This window comes from Zonotrichia leucophrys, chromosome 4 (assembly GCF_028769735.1).
Source record: "Zonotrichia leucophrys gambelii isolate GWCS_2022_RI chromosome 4, RI_Zleu_2.0, whole genome shotgun sequence".
NCBI classification, from domain to species: Eukaryota; Metazoa; Chordata; class Aves; order Passeriformes; family Passerellidae; genus Zonotrichia; species Zonotrichia leucophrys.
Window position 1 is genome coordinate 28,509,231 of NC_088173.1, and position 22,886 is coordinate 28,532,116.

The following is a 22,886-nucleotide window of genomic DNA, read 5'->3' on the forward strand; positions in this document are numbered from 1 at the left end:
AGGAGTTGGGAGGGGACACAGCTGGGACAGCTGATCCCAACTTATCCAAGGGATATTCCACACCACAGTGCATCATGCTCAGAGTATAAAGCTGGAGGCAGAAGGTAGAGAAGGAGGCACAAAAAGGAAGAAAGCTTACATTCACAGTGATGGCCTTTGTCTTCCCAGATAACCACTAGGTGTGATGGACCTGTGCTCTTCCAGAGATAACAGAATGCCTGCCCACCCATGGAAAGCAGTGAGTTAATTCCTTGTTTTGCTTGGCTTGTGTGCACACCTTTTGCTTTAACTATTAAATTGTCCTTGCCTCAACCTACAGGTTTTCTCACTTTTAGTGTTCCAAATCCCTCCCCCATCCCACCAGGGGAGTTTGAGTGGCCATAAAGGTGCTGAGTTGCCAGCTGGGTTTAAACCATGACACTATTTACTTACACTCTTACATGCATCTTTTTTTCCCCTCAGTACCCTCAAAAGTTGTTTGTACAGTAGATTTCTTTTTTCCCAAGCAGTACCCAACTATTTACTTAGCACTTAACTACCTGTCTAGTAACCCAATTATGGACAAAGACTACACATGAGGGGTAGGAGAGTATGAGCGGCATTTCAGGCTGGTTTTGGACAAAGTAGCTTCCACTCCTCAAGAATACTGAAAATGGGATTTCTCTCAAAGAAAAATATGTTTAGTGCTTCACTAAATCAGCTGTTTTCCATTTAAGCAATATCTTTTTGCTTTTTTGTTAATCTGCAGGTAAAAATTTTAAGGACTTTTGGGTTTTTGTTAGAAAGTGACTATGTAAGCAGGGGCATCAGAAACCTTTGGAGAGTTTCTGTCAAATAGATGGCAAATGTTATTACTTAAAGCAGATTTAATGTGATAATAATTTCTTCAGAAATTTCTCACTGAAAAGGTAAGAAAAGATATCAGATGTTGAAATTTACTGTGCAACAAAAGAATCCTCCAAGCAAAGAAAAAGAAGAAGGTATGGATTATCTTCTTACTCTTAACTTCTCCACTCATACGTCAGTGATCTCTTTCAATTAAGGAATACTCATCAGAACACTGAGTTGTAAGTCAGAATAAATAATATGCAGAAAACAGATATGATTCCTTTTTCATAAGCTAAAAACCACACCCTACGTACAGGTTTTTTTTATTTGATTTTGTTTGTTTTGATTTGGTTCTTTCAGAAATCAGAAACTCATATCCTGACAAAATTATGTGACCAAATTTTTTTACATTTATAAACTATCTAGTATAAATGCAATTGTTAGATTGTTACTTGCAGGTGCCTGAAAATCTCTCATGTTAATACACACACAATTGGAGATTCAGGACAAAGTACACTTCAGCTTCACAGCAGCTGTATGAGCTGCATGCCAGTTACTATGTCAGACTAGCTTAAAAATACCTGTGTGGAGGGGAAAATATAAAAGAGAATCTGACCCAAGCTGCAGGTTTGCACATCATCTCACCTAAGCTCTGGTGAGGTGAAAGATGACACATTGCCTTTTCAAAACACCCATTTCAGTTTTAGATTGATAAAAGTCAAAGAAACCACCACTGTCAGGTTTCCTTCTCATGATACTATTAAAATGATTCATTTCTTTCTTTCTTGTAAGGATGTATTTCTTTCTTTTTTCCCCTTTGTTTAATTACAGGCTCACCAAGGATGACTTTACTAGATTTAATACAGTATTCCTAGGAAGGATATATAATTCCTAGCAAGTCTGATGAAATTCCTGTTTAGTGAAATTTTGCTTGAGAGCTATGTGAACAATGAGCACAGCTAAGATCATCAACAAGCTAAATCTCTTCTACTGATGAAACATTATTGCTTCTTTTTCAACGACTGAAAATGATTACTGTTAAGATCAGTGGGACACAACAGTCCAGGCACAGAAGTCACTTGCTCCATGTGTGGGAAAAGAAAAGTGCACTAAATCATCCTGCAACAAGTATCTCTGCCCAGCAGTCAGGTTATTACTGAGAAAAACTCCAACCAAACAAAAAAAAAAAATCCAGATCGTTTGGGCAGGAGAAAAATTTACTGTAAAAATAACTGACTAAAAGAGTACAAGAAAGATGAGCTGAGCCTCTCCAAAACCCCTTTACTGCAAAAAGAAAAATTACTGACAATGACAAATGAAGCACTACAAGGCTCTTTCTACAAAGCCAATTTCAGAGTTTCCAGAATTCTTCCCTCAAGCAGTTTGTATCAGTTACTACCTGAGACATAAAATTCAGCTAGATGGATCATCACCTGGAGATTGCAAAGTATAACTGTGTTCTGAGGTAGAGATGTAGAGGTCTAAATGAAATTAGTTTCTTTAAAAACAAAATCAACAGTGCTGCTTGATTTTCTTGATCAGAAACTTATGTATCTCCATCCTAACTACTAGAGGCTTGATCACATTCAGCCTTCAGAAACACCTAGTTTTTCCTAGACTCATTCAAAACACTGGTGCAAAATGAATCATCCAAGATCTGAACTACAAACCCTCCTGAAAACACCTCACTGATTTCATTCTCATGGAAAAGCTTTCTTAACACTTTGATAGAATTATCCCGCAATCCCACCCATTTCTCACTTGTTTGCAAGCCATGTATCAACTCTCTCATGTAAAAAACTCCTACAAGATCGCCTTTATCAAATCAACAAGTTTCTCTAAGCATACCATGGCAGCACAGAAGAGTCCTGGAAGCCATGTCCTGATAAAACCGGGAGAGTGATGAACTGCAGCACCACGACTAAGGCTTCATCAACCAGAAAAGTTACACCATGCTGAAACTAGGTTCTAAGTACTAGACTTCAATTCCTGAACATAACCAGAAGTTATTCAAATTTACATTTTAATCCACCTGTTAAGTGCAGGGAAATAAGTGCAGGAAATTTCTCTGCACCTTTAGTGCAGAGAAATATGCAGCATGCACATGTAAAGCAATATGCCAATGTTAATAGTTATCTGCTGAGGAAAAGTGGCAGCTAACACATATTTTGCTGATCTTGTGATGTGAAAGAAAATGTTTGCTTTTTCCATATTTTTTAGGTACTTTGAATTAAAAGAAACAAATGGACATGTGACCTGAAGCCATGAATTTCATTAAGTGACTCTAGCGTCCATATTAACCTAAATTAGGTGATGGATATTATCAATAATGGAGTAAGATGAAAGATGAGGAACAGTTTTAAATATTCCAAAGTAAACCAGAAGTGCCAGGTACCATTTCCTAAACTTCTTGAAGCAACATAACTCTACATTGCAAGACTCTCAGCTGAGAGCCCTACCTGCAGTCTGAATACTCTTGATAGCTCCTTGGCAATTATAAGATAGACTGGCTATGTCTAGAAGTAAGCAAGTTAAAGAACAAAAGAAATTGTTCAGAGTTTGGCTATTCAGTGAGTGGCTGAACTGCAAAAATGCTCCGCATATGGTAACAATAAGGGAGCACAAAGAGTTCTGTGCAAGAAAAATTATAGCCACAGCTTTACAAAAGCATGTTTCACAGATGAAAAACAATTGCCAAGATACTTTTTATTTCTATAGTTAATGCAGGAGATCTGAAAGGCAGTTTCTTGTGGTGCAGATGCATTTTTTGAGTATCTCAGCACTATGGCTGCTCTTGCTGCTGAAATTCATATGTATAAGAATCATGAGAAAGAGCTGGACAGATCCAAACTGGAAGGAACTTTCTCTTCTCAAACACTGTGGGTGGACATGCTTCTGTTTATCATGGTCAACACTGTAGCTGTTGCAAATACATATTAAAGAAGGGGCCCTATATGAGTGTGAATCCCAAACGTTGGAGTGCCTCTGTTGTCTTCATACATCAGACTAGCAAGAAGATTATTTCCAGATAGTTTTCCTCCTTGTAGCCTAAGCCTCTTACCAGCATCAACTACATTCGTACAGTCATATCTGTATGACAGATTACTGCAGAGGGAAACTACTGTTGACCCCAGAAAGAGTAAGAGCAACATAGTTTAAGCCATGGTAAAGAATGGAGCCAAAATGCTTCACCCATCCATAATCCACTGAAACAGTCTAGTGAAGTTTTGCAGGACTATGTGTTTCTGTAAAAATACTCAGTTATGCTACTGAATTGCAGCATAGCTTAACAAGTACTTGAACATGGAAAACATTCACACAGACCAGAGAGAAAACTCCTACATTCTACCTAAAACTTCTCTTTCACCCAAAGAAATTGAAACTCCTGTATTGTAAATAGAAAGCACATGGCTAATTCATCAATGCCAATATCACTGGGTGATTGTATTTGATGTGGCTGGTGCCATGTTGATGAGAAAACAATAAACTGTGAAAAATGTCACTTCTCAAAAATTAGCTGGCTAGCCTTCAGTAGGAGATAGATTGTTGTAACACCTGTGGTATGGTGACTTTGATGAATTAGATTTTTGTTCTTCTGGAATAATTCTGAAGAATGCGTCTCCTCACACCACCATGGAAGCAAATTCATTTGCTTACTGAAATCCTCTTAAATAACAATCTTTCTTATTACCTGTGTTTTGATGGCTTTAGAGAATGTGGAAAAAAAAAATCCCTTTCACTTCTTTCAGTCAACCTGTTTTTCGGCTCCTACATATCTTTTCTTTTTAGGGGGAATAAGGTCTATTAAGGAAAAATAAAAATATAGTGGGTACATAACACAGTATCATATGAATGTAACCTTCAGAGACAAATTTTTTCACCTTGCCTCAGTGGAAACATCAGCTTTTGAAGATTGACAAACTCAGGAGCAGGAACATAAAACAACTTTTGCTCCATTAGCACCAAAGAATCCTACCATCATGCTCCTTTTATCTGCCTATAGAGGCAAATACTCTGAATGAGTCCCGCAGGGAATGAAGAAAAAATACAGCTGCCACAGACACTTCTCATTTGAGTTGCAATGAAGAACATCAACTAGAGTGGATACATCTCCATAAAACAGAGCAGTTACAACAATGAGTTTAAAAGAGAACAAAAATAATAGCCAAGGTACTGAAGTATTTGAAATGGAAATAAATTCACCAAAGATAAAATCCCAATCTCTTTCAACTATCATGAGGTTGAAGAAAGATTTGTTTGAAGAATTCCAGGATAAGGAAAAAAAGCTTGTGCAGATACACTACATTAAAACTTAAAACTGCAAAGCAGGTGCTTTCAGCTATGGACTGGCATATGTGGTCAAATACTGGAAAATAAAATTCCCTACATGCAAGTCTATTCAGATACTTCTGGCATTTGCCTATGAGATTTAAAAGGCACAAATATGCATGCAGCTAATGTAAAGACACTCCAGTCGTTCTAACTGCATTATACCTAAATCACTTGTTAATGGTTGGTGCTGTATACAACCTATGCCACCTCCAAAATAACTTGGAATCAGTAAATTCTCAAAAAGCATAAAGCATCATGGAAAAAAACATAGGAAGAACACTTACAAAGATTATTCCAATCACAGAAATAAAGCAGAATTCAGGGATGCAATACAGATTTTTTTCACTCTTTCTTCCAAAACAATTCCCTATATATTTTTTAATGATGCACCACATGTTCTATTTCCCCAGTTTAACAAGGAAAGAGGGATGTAGCAAAGAAAAGAATTTGCAAGAAAAGATTATGTCTGGTTCTTGAAAAAATAAATTTCACACAAATCACCATCAGTTTCCATAAGGAACTTCTATTACTGTGACTTCGAAAACAAAATCATTAAGCCCGTGAAGTGCTCAGACAGGCATACAGCAGCTTTATTTCCAAGTTTGTGCTTTTATTAGATATATTAACTGGGGAGCTGCACAGTATCTCACTTACCATCTCAGTACCCTGTGCCATCAATCTAAGACCTCAGTCCTAATGGCCTGTCACACAAAACACTGGACTGCCTGGATTCTAAATTCCCTTTAAACTCCAAGTACAGCCTCATTGCACAAAGAGAAATCTTCCTTCCTTCCTTGACAAGTGCTGCACAGAAACAAGGAAATTCAACCAACAAAGCATTTAACCAGGGAAGCAAAAGTTCCTGAAATCTGACCTACAACAGAACAGGGGCTACCCCCAGCCAAGAAAACTTTAAAATCCAAGTATGTTATACCTGTGCCTTTCTGAGCTATACTCCAGCAAGTCACACACTCCTCTCAGCTATTTCCTAGTTTCAGCCAAATTATGCAAGTTAAAATGAAGTCCATCAGAGCTGAACAGGTGAATCCAAAGGCAGAATGTAGTTCAATGCAGCAACTTAAAATCTCCAAGCATTTACCAAACTCATTAGTTTATTTAAATTCGTTACTTTCTTCTGACATAACTGGTTTTCAAGACTATAAAAGGATTTTGGAAGAAGCTGGTGACAGCATAAAAAAAAAAAAAAAGGTTCTTCACATTCCCATCTAGGGAGAAAAAAATTTGGACGTGATGGCAATACCAGATTATACTTAACATGCCCTAAGGGCAGAGACCTAGTATTCAGAGTGGATTAGAAAAAATCAGGATAATTGATCCACACAGCTGGAAGTGGAAATGTTGAGGTAATTTTCTCTTTGGAGACTGGCTAATCAGTCAGAGTACCAGAACGAAAACCACAGGCCTGACTTGTGCCTTTTTCCTATTAAAAAAGGAAGCTACAGTTGCACTTTCTCAATGAGTAGGAATGCAAATAATACATTATGCATAACAAAAGTTACTGAACTGGTGCATGCTACTCTTGGTTCTTTTGGAGTACTTTCTTTCAATGTTCCCTCTCACCTATAAAAAAACTGTACCATTATTAATATCAACCTGTGAAACTAAAGTAGCAAACTAAGATCATTCCAATTGCTGGAATCCACAATCTCAGTGTACATATCTAATACTATTGAACTAAAACAGAGCTTAAGTCCAGTATAGTGATACAACTCCTGTTTCACAAAAGTCTGTGTACAGAGAAGTAGAAGAATCTACCCTTAAAATTTGGCTTTTCTTAGCTGTAATTGATCTATAAAATGAAGAACTGTTACAGAGAAATAGTGCAACTTCTGAAAATTTCTAAATTTTCCCTAGGCTTATTCACTTGCTAGAATTTCAGCCTTCCAACGACACCAGTTTATTTTCGTTAGAATATCATGCTGAAGAAAGAAACTGATTTCTACATCAAACTCATGAGTGCTCATGCCCATGACAGTTTTTCATGAGCCAAAGCAGCAAAGAGCTAAATTCCTCTCATTTACACTGGGAGCAGCCATCATGAAAATATACAAAATAATCCAAAAAGAATTTTTAACTCAATAGTTCTCTGTTAGATTGTCAGTACTTTATAGTACTTTATCAATACTAGCAAAAATAATGAATCCTAACTGCTTTACCTAAAGCTAAACTGGGTGGGCAGGGAGAGGGAACCAACAAAATAAAAACAAAAAAAAAAAAAAAAAAAAAAAAACAAAAAAAAAAAAAACCCAAAAAACCCAAACAAACAAACAAACAAAAAAATCTCAAAACCATTTCCTGAGGGTGATTTATGATCTGTATCCTACAGTCATGGAAAAACCTTCCAACTGACATTCCATACTGCTTGTATGCATCCCTCCTTCCAAACAACTATATTTGCTTTTAGAAATGTGTTTAACTAATCTTGATTTCAATAGGCACAGCTAGAAAGGTGAAAAAATGACAGTAAGAACAGTCCAAAAAACAGCCTAGAATTTTCCCTGTAGTTCAAGAGGCAAAGTTACACCCTAAATATGCCCATCTCAAGATACCCATAACAGAGGAAAAAGTACTTAAAGGCATTGATCTACCAGCTAACTCCTGGCCTTGGAAAAGGAATCCAAAACTACAGAGCTGAAAACCCTATTAAGCGTGACAAACACTAGGCCAAATAATTTTTGTGTGATTACTGAATGATGCTGTCCAGTGTGGGGCCCAGTAGAGGTGTATCAGAGAATGATTTGATTCCCAGTAGGGAAGTAGTTCCTCACTCAGCTTTGTAAAGAAGAGCCAGTTCAGGTGACTGCCTTCTCCAGATGTTCCTCTCCTCATATCGCCTCTCTCTTAAATGGAATCTGAACACTGACTGCAGGGGGAAGCAGAAATGCTTCAAGGAAAAACTTCCCCTGCACTTTCTGGAAATCACAGAATCCAACCACCTACTCTAGTAATTCAGGAACAAGTTTCTACAACGAAATTTTACACCTCTTGACCTCAGCTAGGATTAACAATGCACTTAAACTCCCACATAGGATTAGTCATCTGGGAGCTGTATGGGTAATTCAGTTTTACACATCATTCAGAGTATCATAAATCAAAATTAAAAATCCATCATGAAAGAAAATCTCAGAATCATCTGTGTAACCCCCCTTCAAGGGAAGGAACTGATGACTTAAGAATTCTTAAATAGTAGTTTGGATTTTCCTTCACATTTATGACAGATGTAATCTGAATCATAGTATCATTTAGGTTGGAAAAGACCATCAAGCCCAACCATTAAGTAATTAAATACAGGATTTCTACTGTAATTGATTTAACCTTGTCTTTGAATTTCTAAGCTTCTTGTGAGAAAGTGACAGTTCAGACAAATTCCAAGAGGCATTTTTAACCAACACTGGTTAATCACTCTACATCCACATGCAACTGTCAAACACAAATAGAAAAATGAAACATAGAATTAAAAATCATTTGGAACAAAAATTTTGCTCCAAGGGAGTTTATTTCATAAATAAAGCTTGTTCTGCTACACCAGAGAGCTACATCGTGCACTGGGAGGAAATGACTGGAAAATTTCAAGTGGCAGGCCTGACGAAAAGCAAGTATGAATGATGGTAGGTACAGTTCAAGCATTAATTAAGCCTATCAAAGCATAAATGTGAAGATGTTAACCACAGCCTTCTGCATGGCACCTGCTAAGCTGCCAAGCTGAACTACTCAGTGGAGTAGTCCAGAGAGACCAGAAATGTATGTATGCTGTCAAAAAAATGACAAACCAGCTTAATTCCTTTCTCTGCCTACACAAGCTTTATTATGAAAGAGAAGAGGGAAATTTCTAAGTCTGCAGAGGAAAGCACCGAAAAAATACATTTAATTCTTAAATTACACCTACCCCCTATCTATCTACCATCAGCTATAAATCTTAATTTATCTGATAGATATATGGGTTTGTGTCATTTTGAATTGACGTCAGCTGTGAATCAAAACTGTACTGACTCACAGCAGCCTTCAGTATCCTAGCATTTTGTGCTCAGCTTTTAATCACACACTGACATCTAGAAAGTCCCATGCAGAGATGTGGATTTTTATATTACGAGAGTCCATGCATCTGAGATGGAAATTGCCAGCTCAAAGAGGGTCTTGGTGGATCCAGTATATGGCAACAATTGTCTTTATTACTAATAATTTACTGAGGTTATTTATTATAATGCTGTTTCAATTTTCTATTGGTCTTTGACACCTTTATTTGTAATGCTATGCATGAAATGAACTCGAATAATTTAGGAAGTTTAATGCATTAAAAGCAAGACACACTATGTAGGCAGGCATTTACTGCAGCACAAAAAATTTTCTTAAATCTCCATGTCGACTTTCTCCTTTAGCTTATCTATGGCAATTTATTTTTATAATTTTCAGTGAAGAAATGGGTAGAGATATTTTTTTATATCACTGGCTTTTGCAGATGAGGAAGTTGTTCTTCACTATCATAGTCACAGAAAAGGAATAGCTTGGGGCTCTCTGAGTTTCCTCCAGGGAGTTGCAGAAATAAACACTGCCTGCTCTTATTTCTGCAGTCAGCATTACACAAATGTAACGAATGAGAGGATTTAGTCCATAGTTCATTCAAAATGGAAACTGCCTTGTAAGTGGCTAATAAATGTGGTCTGATTTGCTTTGTCCCACAGAATTAACAGCAACTGTCATTTTAAGAGGGCTCAAAATTTTCTGTTAGAATCATCTTTTATAATTATCTTCAACCAATTTGAAAATATTGGCATACAAAAAAATTAAACTCACAAGTTGCAATATATATTATTTATAGAACCAAAGATCATAAAACCCCATTACTGTATGAATGAGACTGATGTGATTACAAAGGCCACAGTCAGTACTGAGCCATGCAGATTTAGAGAACCTCCACAATTTCTAGGAAGAACTGGAAGTTTATTTTCTGAATAGTATCATGTGTCCTCAGCTACACTATGCTTACAAAACTTAGCACATTTTTACGACCTTCCTCTGGTTCTCATGGCACAGAAATATTACAAAGTTAACCTGCATGGCAGCAAGTTTAACGCGGCACTTGTTTAGCCTGAAGCATCAATTTGGGAACAGTGTTGAGGTTTGTTGAAGATACTGTTATTCTGTGTGGTTCCAAAGAAATCCGTAAACCCAGGTATCTTTTAAGATGAACAGCTGACCACTCATGTCTCTTTCCACTTCCAGAGAACAAGCAAGGAGCCTGAGGCAAATGGATCAACTGAAAACCTCATGTCTCCTAAGGCAATCCCCTCTGTTGTGACTGAGTACAAGCATAAAAACTGAGAAAACACATACTAAAATCACACTAAGTACAAAGAAGCTGTTGAGACTTTGTATGTTTTGAATTTTCTGTTCATTTAAAAGGGAAAAAAAAGAGTAAAACCTGAAATAGTTATCAGTGTTTCACTACCAAACCTGAAATTTATTGCAAAACTGCCATATGCCTAAGAGTTACTTTGGGCAAATGCCAGAAATAAAAGGTGGTCTGTGAAGACACCTGTTGAGAAAGAAAAAAAATTGCTGTGAAGTAGAAATCTCTATAGGATCACCAAGCCAAATGATCAGGGTAAGGTCAGGAATTGAGATAGCTGCTCCTTGAGCTTAGACTTTTATATTTCAAACGATTCTGAAAAGGAGGAGATCTGATCAGCTATCAAAATACAACAACTGTTGCAAAAATGCTTAATATTGCCACAGGCTATGTTTAATCACAGATGAAAAATGCACAATCTTTGCTCATTTCTTCTCTTGTGATTATTCCAATTCATTTGTTTTATAGCAACTGAGCTGCCATTGTATCTGAGGTTGAAAAACTTGCAGTTGGATGAGATTAATTTTATGGATATCCAGAGACATTGCTAATTATTACACACTTGCCTAGGAAGCCTCAGTCTCTAACTGGAAACATAGAAGAAAACAAAATATGAAGCATCATCAAAGACAAAGCAATACAGCAGGATAAAAAAGCCTTTTACCAATTTCTCACAAGGGTGGTTTTCAATAGGCCCTACCAGGCCTATTTCTTCTAACTCAAATTCCCTTCACTGTTCTGTCTGGAATTCTCTTTGCCTTTTGTGATATAGGAACAGAAAATTAGGTGAGGAAAAATCAGAGACATATCAGCAACCTGAAATTCCTTACAGATCAGGATAACAGCTTTTCTTATTGTATATTGGTGCAAGTTTTTATGGGTGCAAAAATCAGAAGTGTGATGACAAAGACATGTGGAAGGAATTATATCAGACTAAAGAATAATTGAAATTTTCTACCTGCAGTCCTAAGCTTTTCCCCTTTGTTATCTTGAGGCAAGTCTTTTGAGAGCTAGGAAAATTTAAAATTAATTGACAGGTGAAATTTCAAAGATCTACATTTCAGGTTTTATCAAGTGATGATATTTGAAACTTACAGAAGAATAATCTCCAATTTAGACACTTTTTTCCTTCAGCAAAAGAATCTGTCTCTATTTCTTGTAGATGAAACAAGGATGTTAGAAGGAATGGGATTTAATCAAGGCACATGGTCACCTAGAGCAGTCATGACACTCCATGCCTCCTGAAAGTTTTGTAAATGCATAAAGTACTCTGCAGACTGACTGTCATGGAGAAATGAAGAAGAAATTTCCACATTTCTCTGTTTATGGAGAAATGCTCTGTGGTTATTTCCGTATTCTGAAACTTAATTCTGAAGAAGTGAAGCTTTACCACCACACATATGGCAACTTCCAGGATAGTTTGCTTGGACATTGAGCTTGATCTTGCCCAGCTTGGGAAAAATGGCAGGGAAAAAAATTCTGTTTGCTTCAATTTTTCAATGGAAAACAGTAAAAATCTGCTACCTATTTAACCTAGAAATGTACAAAACCCCACAGTTCATTTGGCCTCCTCACTGTATTCACAAGATGAGTTTTTTTTTAGCGGCTTGGTAATTTTGGGGTAGAGGGTTTGGTGTGGGTTTTCTTTAGGGGGTGTGTGTGTGTGTGTATGTGTACTTTTTTCCAAGTTCACATTTACAAAGCAACATTTACAAAGCACTATTTACAAAGCAACATTGTCATATTGTCTGCAAAAGCTGCCTATCATCTCATTCTCCAATGTTTGTGCACTCTTTTTCCTCTTTTATTTGAGTAGATGTGATAGGCTATTTCAATTTTAAACTCAAGCTGAAATAGTCACAACTCTGAATTTGGTCTCTGTTATACAGAGCTTGTTATGAGGAAAAAAAGGAGTTGTACCAGTGTACACTTCTTTAGTATTACTAGCACCTTTAAAATAACCAGTTAATTGTGGTTTTATAAACTCCTTAATAACTGTGTTACTCATTAGCAGTAAACCCCTTATTTTATTGATTTTTGATGCTGTATCTTCCTGGGAACTTAGATTTCTGACTGCAATTCCTCTCACTGTTATAATTATTCTTAAAGTATCTTTAAGAACTAGAATGAACACATTCAAAGAAAATGTAAGCCTTGGAGAAAGTAGACACTTGCTTTTGTGAGAGCTACACCAGGTTTAGGTTACATGTGGCAGATACACCTCACTATCCTCACAGACTATCCCATAAAATCCAATACAGATTTAAGCAAAAAGGCTTCTACAGGAGCTAAATACGACTCTGGAGAAATAACTTAGAACACTAATAGCCTTCTAATAGACCTCTAAAGGGCTGTAAAAGTACTTTTAAAGCACATGGCACTTGCAGTTACATATTTCCCATTCAAAGCAGGAGGGGTATGACTGTGACTGAAAAGATTTAAACATTCGGCCACATGACAACTTTCAGAAAGCAAAGCCAAATTTTATACCCGGTCATTTTCAAGCAGGAAGAAGCAGCACTCAGTGAAGTGCTAAGCACTAGTGACAGCTCACATCACACATGAGGAGAAATGCATTCAGACTAAGTTTGCCCATAACAACCCCATTAGACACAGCAATTTCAATTCCATGGCTCTGAAGTACCTTCATGGTTTTCAGATCCCACAACAAATCTCTTCAAGAAAACAACTTCTAGTCATCTACACAGATCAATCACTCTAAGAGAAACTGGAATGTGTAGTCAGAAATCTGATAATGGTTTTAGCACATCCAAGCAGGTTTCTTGATACTGACGATCTGCTCCTCACCAGATGACTTCCAACTACTTGTAATTGTAAATATGGACACTGGATGATGATCCATTGCTGATATCACCCTGGAATTCCAGAGCCTGCCCAGGTAAAAGCAGTGAAATAGACTGCATCAAATGAAGTGTTGTCAGCAGGTCAAGGGAGGTGATTTTCCCTCTCTGCTCCACTCTTGTGAGACCCCATCTGGACTACTGTGCCCACCTCTGGGGCCTACAGTGTCAGAAAACACATGGACCTGTTGGAGAAAGCCCAGGGCACCACAGAGATGATGAAAGGGATGGAGCAGCTCTTCTACGTAGACAGGCTGAGAAAGCTGGGGTTATCCAGAAAAGGTTCCAGAAAGATTTTACTGCAGCCTTTCAATACCCAAAGGGGCCCTGAAAGAAGGTATGGAGAAATATACTTTTTTTTACCAAGGTCTGTAGTGACAGGACAAGGGGTAATGACTTTAAACTAAAAGAAAGCTCATACTGGATATAAGAAAGAATTTTTAAATTATGAGAGTGGTGAAATACTGGAACAGATTGTCCAGAGAAGCTATGGATGACTCATCTCTAGAAGTTTTCTCAATCTTAGTTTTCTCTAAGTGTTCAAGGACATACTGGATGGATTTGAGCCATTTGGTCTAGTGGAAGATGTCCCTGCCCATGGCAGAGTGATTGGAAGTAAATGATCCAATAATTTCCTTTCTCACCCAAACCATTTTGAGAGTCTGGGATTCTACAAAATTCTCCTCTAATTGCAGGTACTCAAGGCATACAATTTATAATTTACCAGTGGAAATATTTTTAAAACACACTGAAAAATTACATATATTTTGTCTGAAAAACATAGGCAAATCAATCTGGGAGGGCCCTTTAAGCTACACTATCAAGTGCTAAAAATAAGACCATTACTATACTTCAACAGTCACTATGCTGTGCACATATATTATCACATTTAGTCACTTGGTTTCTAATACCCATGAGACAGCAGGCATATACTTCTTTCAATGAATGGGACACTGCAGACAGTTTGCCTGACTACTCCAAAGAAATGTATTATTAAGAGATTTTAGAAAGATGCATTATTTCATATATATATATATATATATATATATATATATTTCAGGCAATAAATCCTAAAGGTACGAATGAAACTGACAGAAAAATGAATTGTATCCATTATAAAAAAATTACTCTGTGATAGTCACTGCAGCCAATTTCTAGGACCTCTGTCATAACACTTTACCTTGCCCAAAATGCATTGAACAACGCAGTCAATTGAAACAAGTGAGAATGAAAAGAAAGGACTCAGAGGTTCCATAAGGATTCAGAGGTTCCATATGGCAACACTACAGCTTTCTAATACAGAAAATTGAGATGCCGTATCTTAGCATGTTTTTTAATTAATCAATTATGACTGTTGTATGGAAGAATGAAGAAACTCAACACAAAATATGTACAACATCAAACAAACAGTGCATCTCATTTATGCATTGTAAACAGTCTGGTTCTTTTTGGGAACTTGTCACAGGCTCTTTATTTTGCTTTGTTTTTAAGGGGAAATCCTGCATTTTTCATACATCTGAGAAACAAACAAAAAAAAATAGGGGTCCTTTTGACAGTAATAAAGAGAAACCAAAATATACCAACAGGATTTCAGAGTAACCATAAGTTGCTATCATAAATATACGAGGAGTTACCGGATAGCCATTTCGCCCTGGTGGACCCTGGTTGAATGAGATGAAATGGTATGACACATTAACAACACAGTCATGACATATGACATAACAAACATGCAGAGTACATTACCAGGAAATTATAATTTGTGTATTGCTTGACTTTTTTGCATGAGATGGTATTTCAAACCAAGAAATATGAGTTGGGTACTACACAGTGAAGAAATGAGGCTTTGGCAATGGAAATTATGTGTTTCAACTTATATAAACCCTCTGATTAAAAAGCTACTGGCTACTTCTGATGCCCAGTGAAATTCTGGTTTTTTATGAAGAGAATTATCCATGTAAACTGATGGGCACTATGTAGTTAATTAAAAAAAAAAAAAAAAAAGGTTTAGTCCTTAGGCAATAACATATTAGATTCCACTAGAACATAGATGCCAAAGAAGAAATCTGAGATTGCTGTAAAAGATCATAAAAATATTCAAAATCCCCAGCCTCTGACTGCTATTACATGTGCCACTCAGTAGTCATGTACAAGGAAAATAAACAGAGCAACTGTGGCAGCCTTTGAAAGAACAACATACACCTAATTCTCCACTTTAATGCAGGATATGCAAATATTTGATATTTTAAATTAAAACTACTACCACAGTCTCCCAGGTGAAAACAACACTTAAGTTCACAACAGTTGCCCCTAGCCAATGTCTATGCAAATAGAAATCAAGTAGGAAGGGAAACTACACTTTTTTATGCCTTGTAACAACCTAGACCATTGCTGCCTGTCAGCAAGATGAAGTTTGGTAGGTTTCAAGTATGAAACTTGGAATTTGAAGTCACTACTTAAAATTATTCAGTTTTGGAACCTATTTCAGGTTTGTGCTATTATTGCCAAGATTACAACTTATTTTGGGGGGATTGTTCACTTGTTTGGGTTCTTTTAATGTACCTATACTGAAACAGTGGGGAACTAAAGTCAGAGACATTCTTAATGAGGCACACAGTGAACTCTTGCTACATTGCCTTGGTACAGGAAAATAGCTTGTATCATTATTTATGTTTGCTCTTTGTGTTTCACAGGAGGACTGCAAAAGAAATTGGGGAAAACAGTGTTTCTTTCAAATACGCAGCACCTTTATGCATTAAGCCTGGCTTTTCATTGATGGCTTGTTAAATGAATTTGTCACTATGAATTGCTGAGCACATGGTCAAAGTCTTAAAAGGGAAGTAATGTCATGACTCAATATATGCAGTTTACAGTAAAATCTTTAGGTCACAGCAGGAATTCAGCACGTTAATTAAATATTCTTAAACATGCATGTATCCTGGAATAGATAGATGATAGGCACTTGAAAATACTGTAGAAATATTGCATCTATTAAGGAAAAAAACATAGAAGCCTGCTAACTGTAAAAGAAATACTATTTTAACAGTCACATTCCTACACCCTATGATGCACATTGATGGCATGAGGTTTGAGGCATATGTGTTTAGTCCTAGCCTTCAAGTCAGACTTTTCACTTACTCTGGGAATATACAAAAAGCAAACAAAAAACATACAAAAAAGCCCAAGCAAAAACAAAACAACCTCAAATCCTCAGAAGAGAGAAAACACTTTCTCACTGGAAGAATTAGCACAAGATTCAAACGACTTACTAAATGAAATAGCACTATTTCATAATAATTTTACACAAACACTTATTTGCTCCAGTAGCAATTACAGTGAAATGAGCTGGACAGCCTCCATGCCTCTAGAGAACAGGGAGCTTGTACCCCAAAACTTTGTGATAAATGCAGAGGAAGTTACTACCCAGCAAAACTGGCCAGGTCTGGGTTTAAGATAGGATACTCACACATTTTTCTATTTCAGTAAAATATCGGTTATGAAGTCACAGGCAAAATGAACATAACATACTTACATGGAGTTGTGAATCCAAATGGCAATCTGGAGCGCTGAACATAAAGCTTTATTGGTTTAGAGACTCTTTTCTTAACGAACTTTCTGATTAAATCATTCAGCTCCAAGATACTGTGTGTGTATAAATATCAAAATTCACTCTTGAGTATTTATGATCATTTTATCAACGCTGGTAACTTAACAGGATCTAACAGATTTCTGCCTGATTCTGGAAGAACCAACAATGTATCACTGTACTTACAGGAGGTCCTGTGGGGTGGGGGAGAGGGGGAAAAGGTAAAAAAAAGAGAAAAAAGAACACGTAAGGTTATGAAGTTACTGAAGAAAGACACACACAGTCAAGCACAAGGCCTTGGGATTGTCAGCGAGCAGCACTGGTAATAGAGGATCTAACATTCTCCCACTTAAGTAATCTTGTGCTTTGGTAGTGCTCTGAAACTCGTAAATACTACTGCCTAAATGCATGCACTTACCTTAACAAATCTTCAATTACAGTCAAGCAAGCTTATGAAAGTTGCTTCTCCATTTATTTCCATGCAATTTCATGCCAGTCCAAAAATACCAGCCATGGATACAATTAATTTTGTCAGGCTCCACATAAAGCACATGTAACCACACCACCAGTTTCAGTAAACCGCACTGGATCAGAGCTTGGCTGCAGAATTGCACAAAGTACCCTTGGCATTTAACCTGGGCATCTTGTCAACGATACATGTACCAGCATCCTCCAGACTTCCAGCTCTGCCTGTGAGGGGAGGTTTCAGTGGCCACCTGACTGCTGAACTTTATTTTCATCACCTTCCTCTCTCAAGGCACACATATAAAATGCTCCCCATTAAAATGTCACACTTCGTGAAGTGATATTTGCACATTTTTTCAATTATTTAGACCTCAAAGACTTTTGTGTAGCAGTTCTTGGAAACATTATCAAAGGGCCACAAATCAAATCTACTATTTCAGTCTTATTAAGGTGAGCAGCTGCAGCTCCCAAATCAATGGCATTTCATTAAGCTTTTATGCCTCTCTCTAATTTCTGAATAAAGTGAAGTGCAAAAGGAGTATAAAACAGCAGCAGCTGTATTTTGAGATTGCTTTTTATACTGACAGGCTTTTGGTTTTAACAATGCAACTTTTATTGTTCAGCAACTAAGGTAATTTCTTTATTCTGGCAAACATTCTTAAACAGCATTTTAAGGTGCAGGTCTGTTTTTAAATGAGAGATCCGTTTCCTTTATTAATAGTTTACCATGTGTTTATTTGAGATTTAAAATGAATCAATGAGAATCCCACAAAGTAATTTCCAGGATCATTTGTAATTCAATCTTGAACCACAGAATTTCTCTCTGTATCAGAGCCTCTTTCTCTGAAGTAGGTACCAAGACAGCACTGAATGGAAATACAAAAATTATTTGTATCAACTTTTGGCAGGGTTTGGTTTTAGTTTTGTGATTCAGGAAGATGTGAAAATAGTTTTTAAGAGCCAGATAAATTACCATTTACATAGATAAGAAAGGCTACAGATGATTTACAGAGATCAAGTTGATTGGAAGACTTTCCTAGCTGGCAGATTAGACAAGACAACCAAGGAGAATAGAAATGCTCATTTTCTACTGCATTGCCTCCAGAAAGTTCACCTTGATGAAAAACTCAATCCCACAAGGTAATTGATTCAATTCCTCTGAATGTCAACAGCAAGAGGTGCTCAGCGTCTCATAACTTTGCCTCAAATGAAATTTCAGGCAACACACCAGCAGCAGGTTTCTATCAACAGCAACCTCCCTGGTACAGGGTAACGAACCAACAAATGTTTTTCTTATTTCTGTTAGAACTTCACTGCTCATTTCTATAAAACAACTTCTCTCATACAGAGTAGTCTACTTATCACATTATGTCCCTGATTATCAACATTCTCGACACAAGGAATTTTATTTCCTTTGTTATTTCCTTATAAAATTGTTCTCCTCCAGCCAAAGGGGCCTGATGTAACACTGACACAGTGTTCCAACTACTGACTTATGTGGAGTTATTCTAACTTGTGCATGTGTGAGAACACCCCTGAAGGGTTTGACTCTTACAGACCTGTTACCAAAGGCACAGTGTTGAGCATTATGAAGTGTGCCTGCAAATTAAGGGTGCCCAAGACCAGAGAAATATCTTGAAGGCCACCAGGTACATGCCAAGGGTCACAATATTTTACCAGAGAAGTTTCAGATTTCTTTTTCAGAGCACACATGCAGTACAACTAAAAATCAAGGCATGCTGGGTACACATCCTCACAAAAACACCAAATGAAAACAGATCTTATGAAATTAAAAACTTACCAGTCTCTCCTCTTCTTCCCCGCTTACCTCTTTTCCCTGGAGGACCTAAAAAGAAGATGGTGGATAGTAACTTTTCCCCTTGAAATTACATGTAGAATATAATTTGTTTGGATGTAAGGGCATTAGACTGATCTACTACATGATGTTCAGAGACTTTGGCTGAGCAGGGGTAAAAGATAATCCAAACAAAATTTAGGAAGTTTGGAATAAATTGGCAGCTATGAGGCTCCCAGTACCCACTAGAGGCTCCCTGAAAAATGGCTGGGAGAAACTTTAAAGGTCATCCAGTTTATCCCTCTTTTTCAAGGAAAAAGTTAGGCACATCTAAATTTTTATTGCAACTTCCACAGGCTTTTTTTATCCCCCAATATTTCACTGTTCTGATGAATGGAACATTTTTCTTTATGGCCAACTTGCTGCACTGAAGCCCACCAATTCTTGTGCTTTCCACCATGAACCCTATAGAAGAAATTGTTCCTTTTCTTTTCTCAAAAACGTCTTTGTATTCCTCAGAATTGCTGCACCCTTCCTTCAGTCATCCTAAACCAAATATATTGTAGGACATTAAGTTTTATTAAATTATTCCTGTATTAAGCCAAAAGATTAGTATTTATTTGTAAGAGTAAATCCTCTAGAATTTGCTTTCAGCCTCTATCTGAAAACATGCAATAGATGAAGAAATCATCACCTGGCTTGCCATCCCCCAAACATTTTACAACAATGTGTTGCCACACCCAGTGTACAGTGCTTTGCCTCCAGTTTATATTTGCTTACTTATCAGACAACACAATGGCTTAGTCACTGCATGCTTTTTGCTGAGAAGTCTTTACTTCTCATTGTCCTTTCTCCACAAATACATAATATAACCTGCTTCTGCTGTCACCTCTGAAATTAATTAAAAAAAAAAATTAAAAAAGGAAAAATCCTTTTTGTCCCCTATTTCTGCCTTCAATATATTTTCCCAAAAACTGCAGATCTCAGATGTCAGACTGCAGACACTTTCCCCCCCTCTACTTGGTAACCTTGACATACTGTTCCTGAAAGTGCCAGGGAAGCACACTTGCACTCCTCCATGTACAGCCTGGAGGAGAAGCAGCAGCTGTGGTGGTGACACAAGTCCTGAAACTTGGCTGCTCTGAACAGAGAGCCACAGGTGGGACTCTCAGAGCTGCACTGGAGAGGCGAGAGCACGGGTGGAATTTCCAGAAGCAGCGAGGCGTGCAGGAGCACAAGTACCTCTGCTGTGGCTGGATCTCACCGTTTGTAATGGATACGAGATGCACAGGTGGCTTTGTGCAAACGGCCTGCTACTTTAAACTTGACAAAACATCTGAAGCATCATGCCATAGCTTTTAAATAGCTTTGAATTATATATTTGCAGCAATCTGGCTTAGAAGACTAAGATGCTGAAAAGCAGCATTAGTGAAACAATTTCAAGACACATATGAAACAGCCTTAGTTCTCCAGGTGAATAAAATACGATTGCTTTCTTTAAAAAGGAAGAGGGGAGAAGAGAAGAGAAGGAGAAGGAAGGAAAAGAAGAAGGAAAAAGGAGGAGAGAGAAAGTAGAAAAGTAGCTCTAGTCTTGAACGCAGAGAGGTTCACTCCTATCAGAGCATTATAAATTTGACTGAAATCCTTCTTGCCTGTTTCAATAATTGCAGTAGTGGCATCATGCAACAGAAGTTTAAGACAATATCATACAAGGCAAGAATAGCATGGGATATTCAGAATCAGTAGCACGAATATTTTGGCTTCATGGAAAACAGTAAAAGTGTCATTTAAGTATGGGAGAATCTTACAACTTCTTCCTGCAAGGGATATCTAAAGAAACTTCTTACACAGGGAATAGAATGTTACAGACACTGTAAAAGTGTCTATATTGCACTTCCTTTTTTCTCCCCTCACAACACCAAAACTTCTCAGAGTCCCCCTGCATGCACACAGCCCTGCAGAGGTCCTCTGCAGAGATTTCCAGGGCTATACCCAAGCTCACAACACAGATGTAGAGCAACTTAGACTCAGCACAAACGTGGATGTGCAGGAGAAACTTCAAATGTTCTTCTCCAGGTAATGACATGTCATTGTGCATATAGCAATAATATCCTCCTAAACAGAGTGGTGGTATTTCCTTTTATTAAAATTCAACGGTGCTATAGGTGTACACACACACACAAACAAGTCTACTACCAGATTTGCTTTTGAGAAAGGAACAGAACTTGGAAACGAAAAATTTTGGCTACACACCAGCAAAACACATTAAAGTCACTAAGAGAAAATCCTGAAGGTCACTTCAAGCTATGAATTTTAGGAAGGAATGAAATCTGTCCAGGAAACCAGACTTTCATAGAGCGCTCTGTTGCTAGTTTAGCTGTATACAGGGCCAGCAAAAAAAACAGCTCCAGTTCAGCTCTTTCCTTTGTCATCAAACACTGATCCCTTCTAAGATGTTATTCTAAGATTATTAGATTTAAATGTGTGAATCATCAGAAAAATTACTGTTGTTATTCTTATGTTTCCAAAGTAACCACACTGCTGAGGTTAGGAGACTTACTCTGGACTCAGACCAATATTAATGAAACCATACTACTGCCCCTGACCATCAGACCAGCAGGAGTTCTGGGCTACTGAGTGACAGGTATCTCCTTTCCCATTAAAACTTTTTTGATCTGTGCACTATTCAAGTCTGTCAAGATGGTGAAATTTGCAAAGCTTTAATTTACTGACAATTAAATTGAGACAAGAGATGGATCTTGAAACTTTTTTTGATTTTGATGATCATTTGAGAAAATAATTGCTGTATATTTATCTATTTACTTACTTTTTACCAATACAAACGAATTAATTTTAAACTGTTTCCCACAGATGGTTTCAATTCACAGAAAACTAACTCTGAAATTTATGGTCATCGCTAGATGACCTACTTCTTTAGAAAGTACACAAGCTTTCATGTTTTCCTGAACAGGCTGTTTTCTCTAAATCTCAACTGCTAACACATCATCTATAGCTGCAAGAGTTTCAAGCTATCAAAACCGTGGGCATTTTTCTATAAATACAAATTTTCCATCTGTCTATAATTTTATAACTTTGTACTAATTGGAGGATTTGATGGAGACTCATCACAGCAGAAGGAGGAGTGAATAAAGCTGTATTATGGACAATGTCAGCTTACATCAAGTCCACAGATTTTCACAGCTTGCACAAAACACTCAACATGACATAACTACTCTGAACTTTCCTGCCTGGCGTAAAAAAAAAGTCTCTTCAAGAGTATCAGAAATGTCTACGCTGAACTGAATTTATTCCAGATAATTTTAAGGGTAGTTTGTTTTAAAATATATTTTCATATTAAAATATAAATATTAGGAAGAAAAATTGTAATTTGAATCTCAGCAGAGTGAGTTGGGTTAATAAACACTAATGATACTGAGCGATAAGCAAAAGTTTGTTTATAGTTGCCAACTTTGGCTAAACACTGTTTTTCCAGGATCACTACATTTACTTACCTGCAGGGAGTTAGAATAAAAAGCCACCTGGTTTTCATTTTCAACCTAATTTAGTTAAATTATATCTGAAATTATAGTATTCTATCTGAAAAAATATCTGAAATTATTTTATTCTTCCAAAATCATTTATGAAACTAATTCT

The 22,886-nt window shown here is 37.1% G+C and overlaps 1 protein-coding gene across 1 annotated transcript in view; it reads right to left on the minus strand.

Moving 5' to 3' along the window:
* The window catches only part of COL25A1 (collagen type XXV alpha 1 chain), a 300,860-nt gene that overhangs the window by 128,501 nt on the left and 149,473 nt on the right, over positions 1–22,886 (minus strand). The window contains exons 3-4 of the mRNA XM_064710946.1: positions 19,239–19,283; positions 17,159–17,166 (exon numbers count right to left, since the gene is read on the minus strand). Coding sequence (XP_064567016.1) covers positions 17,159–17,166; positions 19,239–19,283 — 53 coding nt within the window. The remainder of the gene's footprint in view (positions 1–17,158; positions 17,167–19,238; positions 19,284–22,886) is intronic.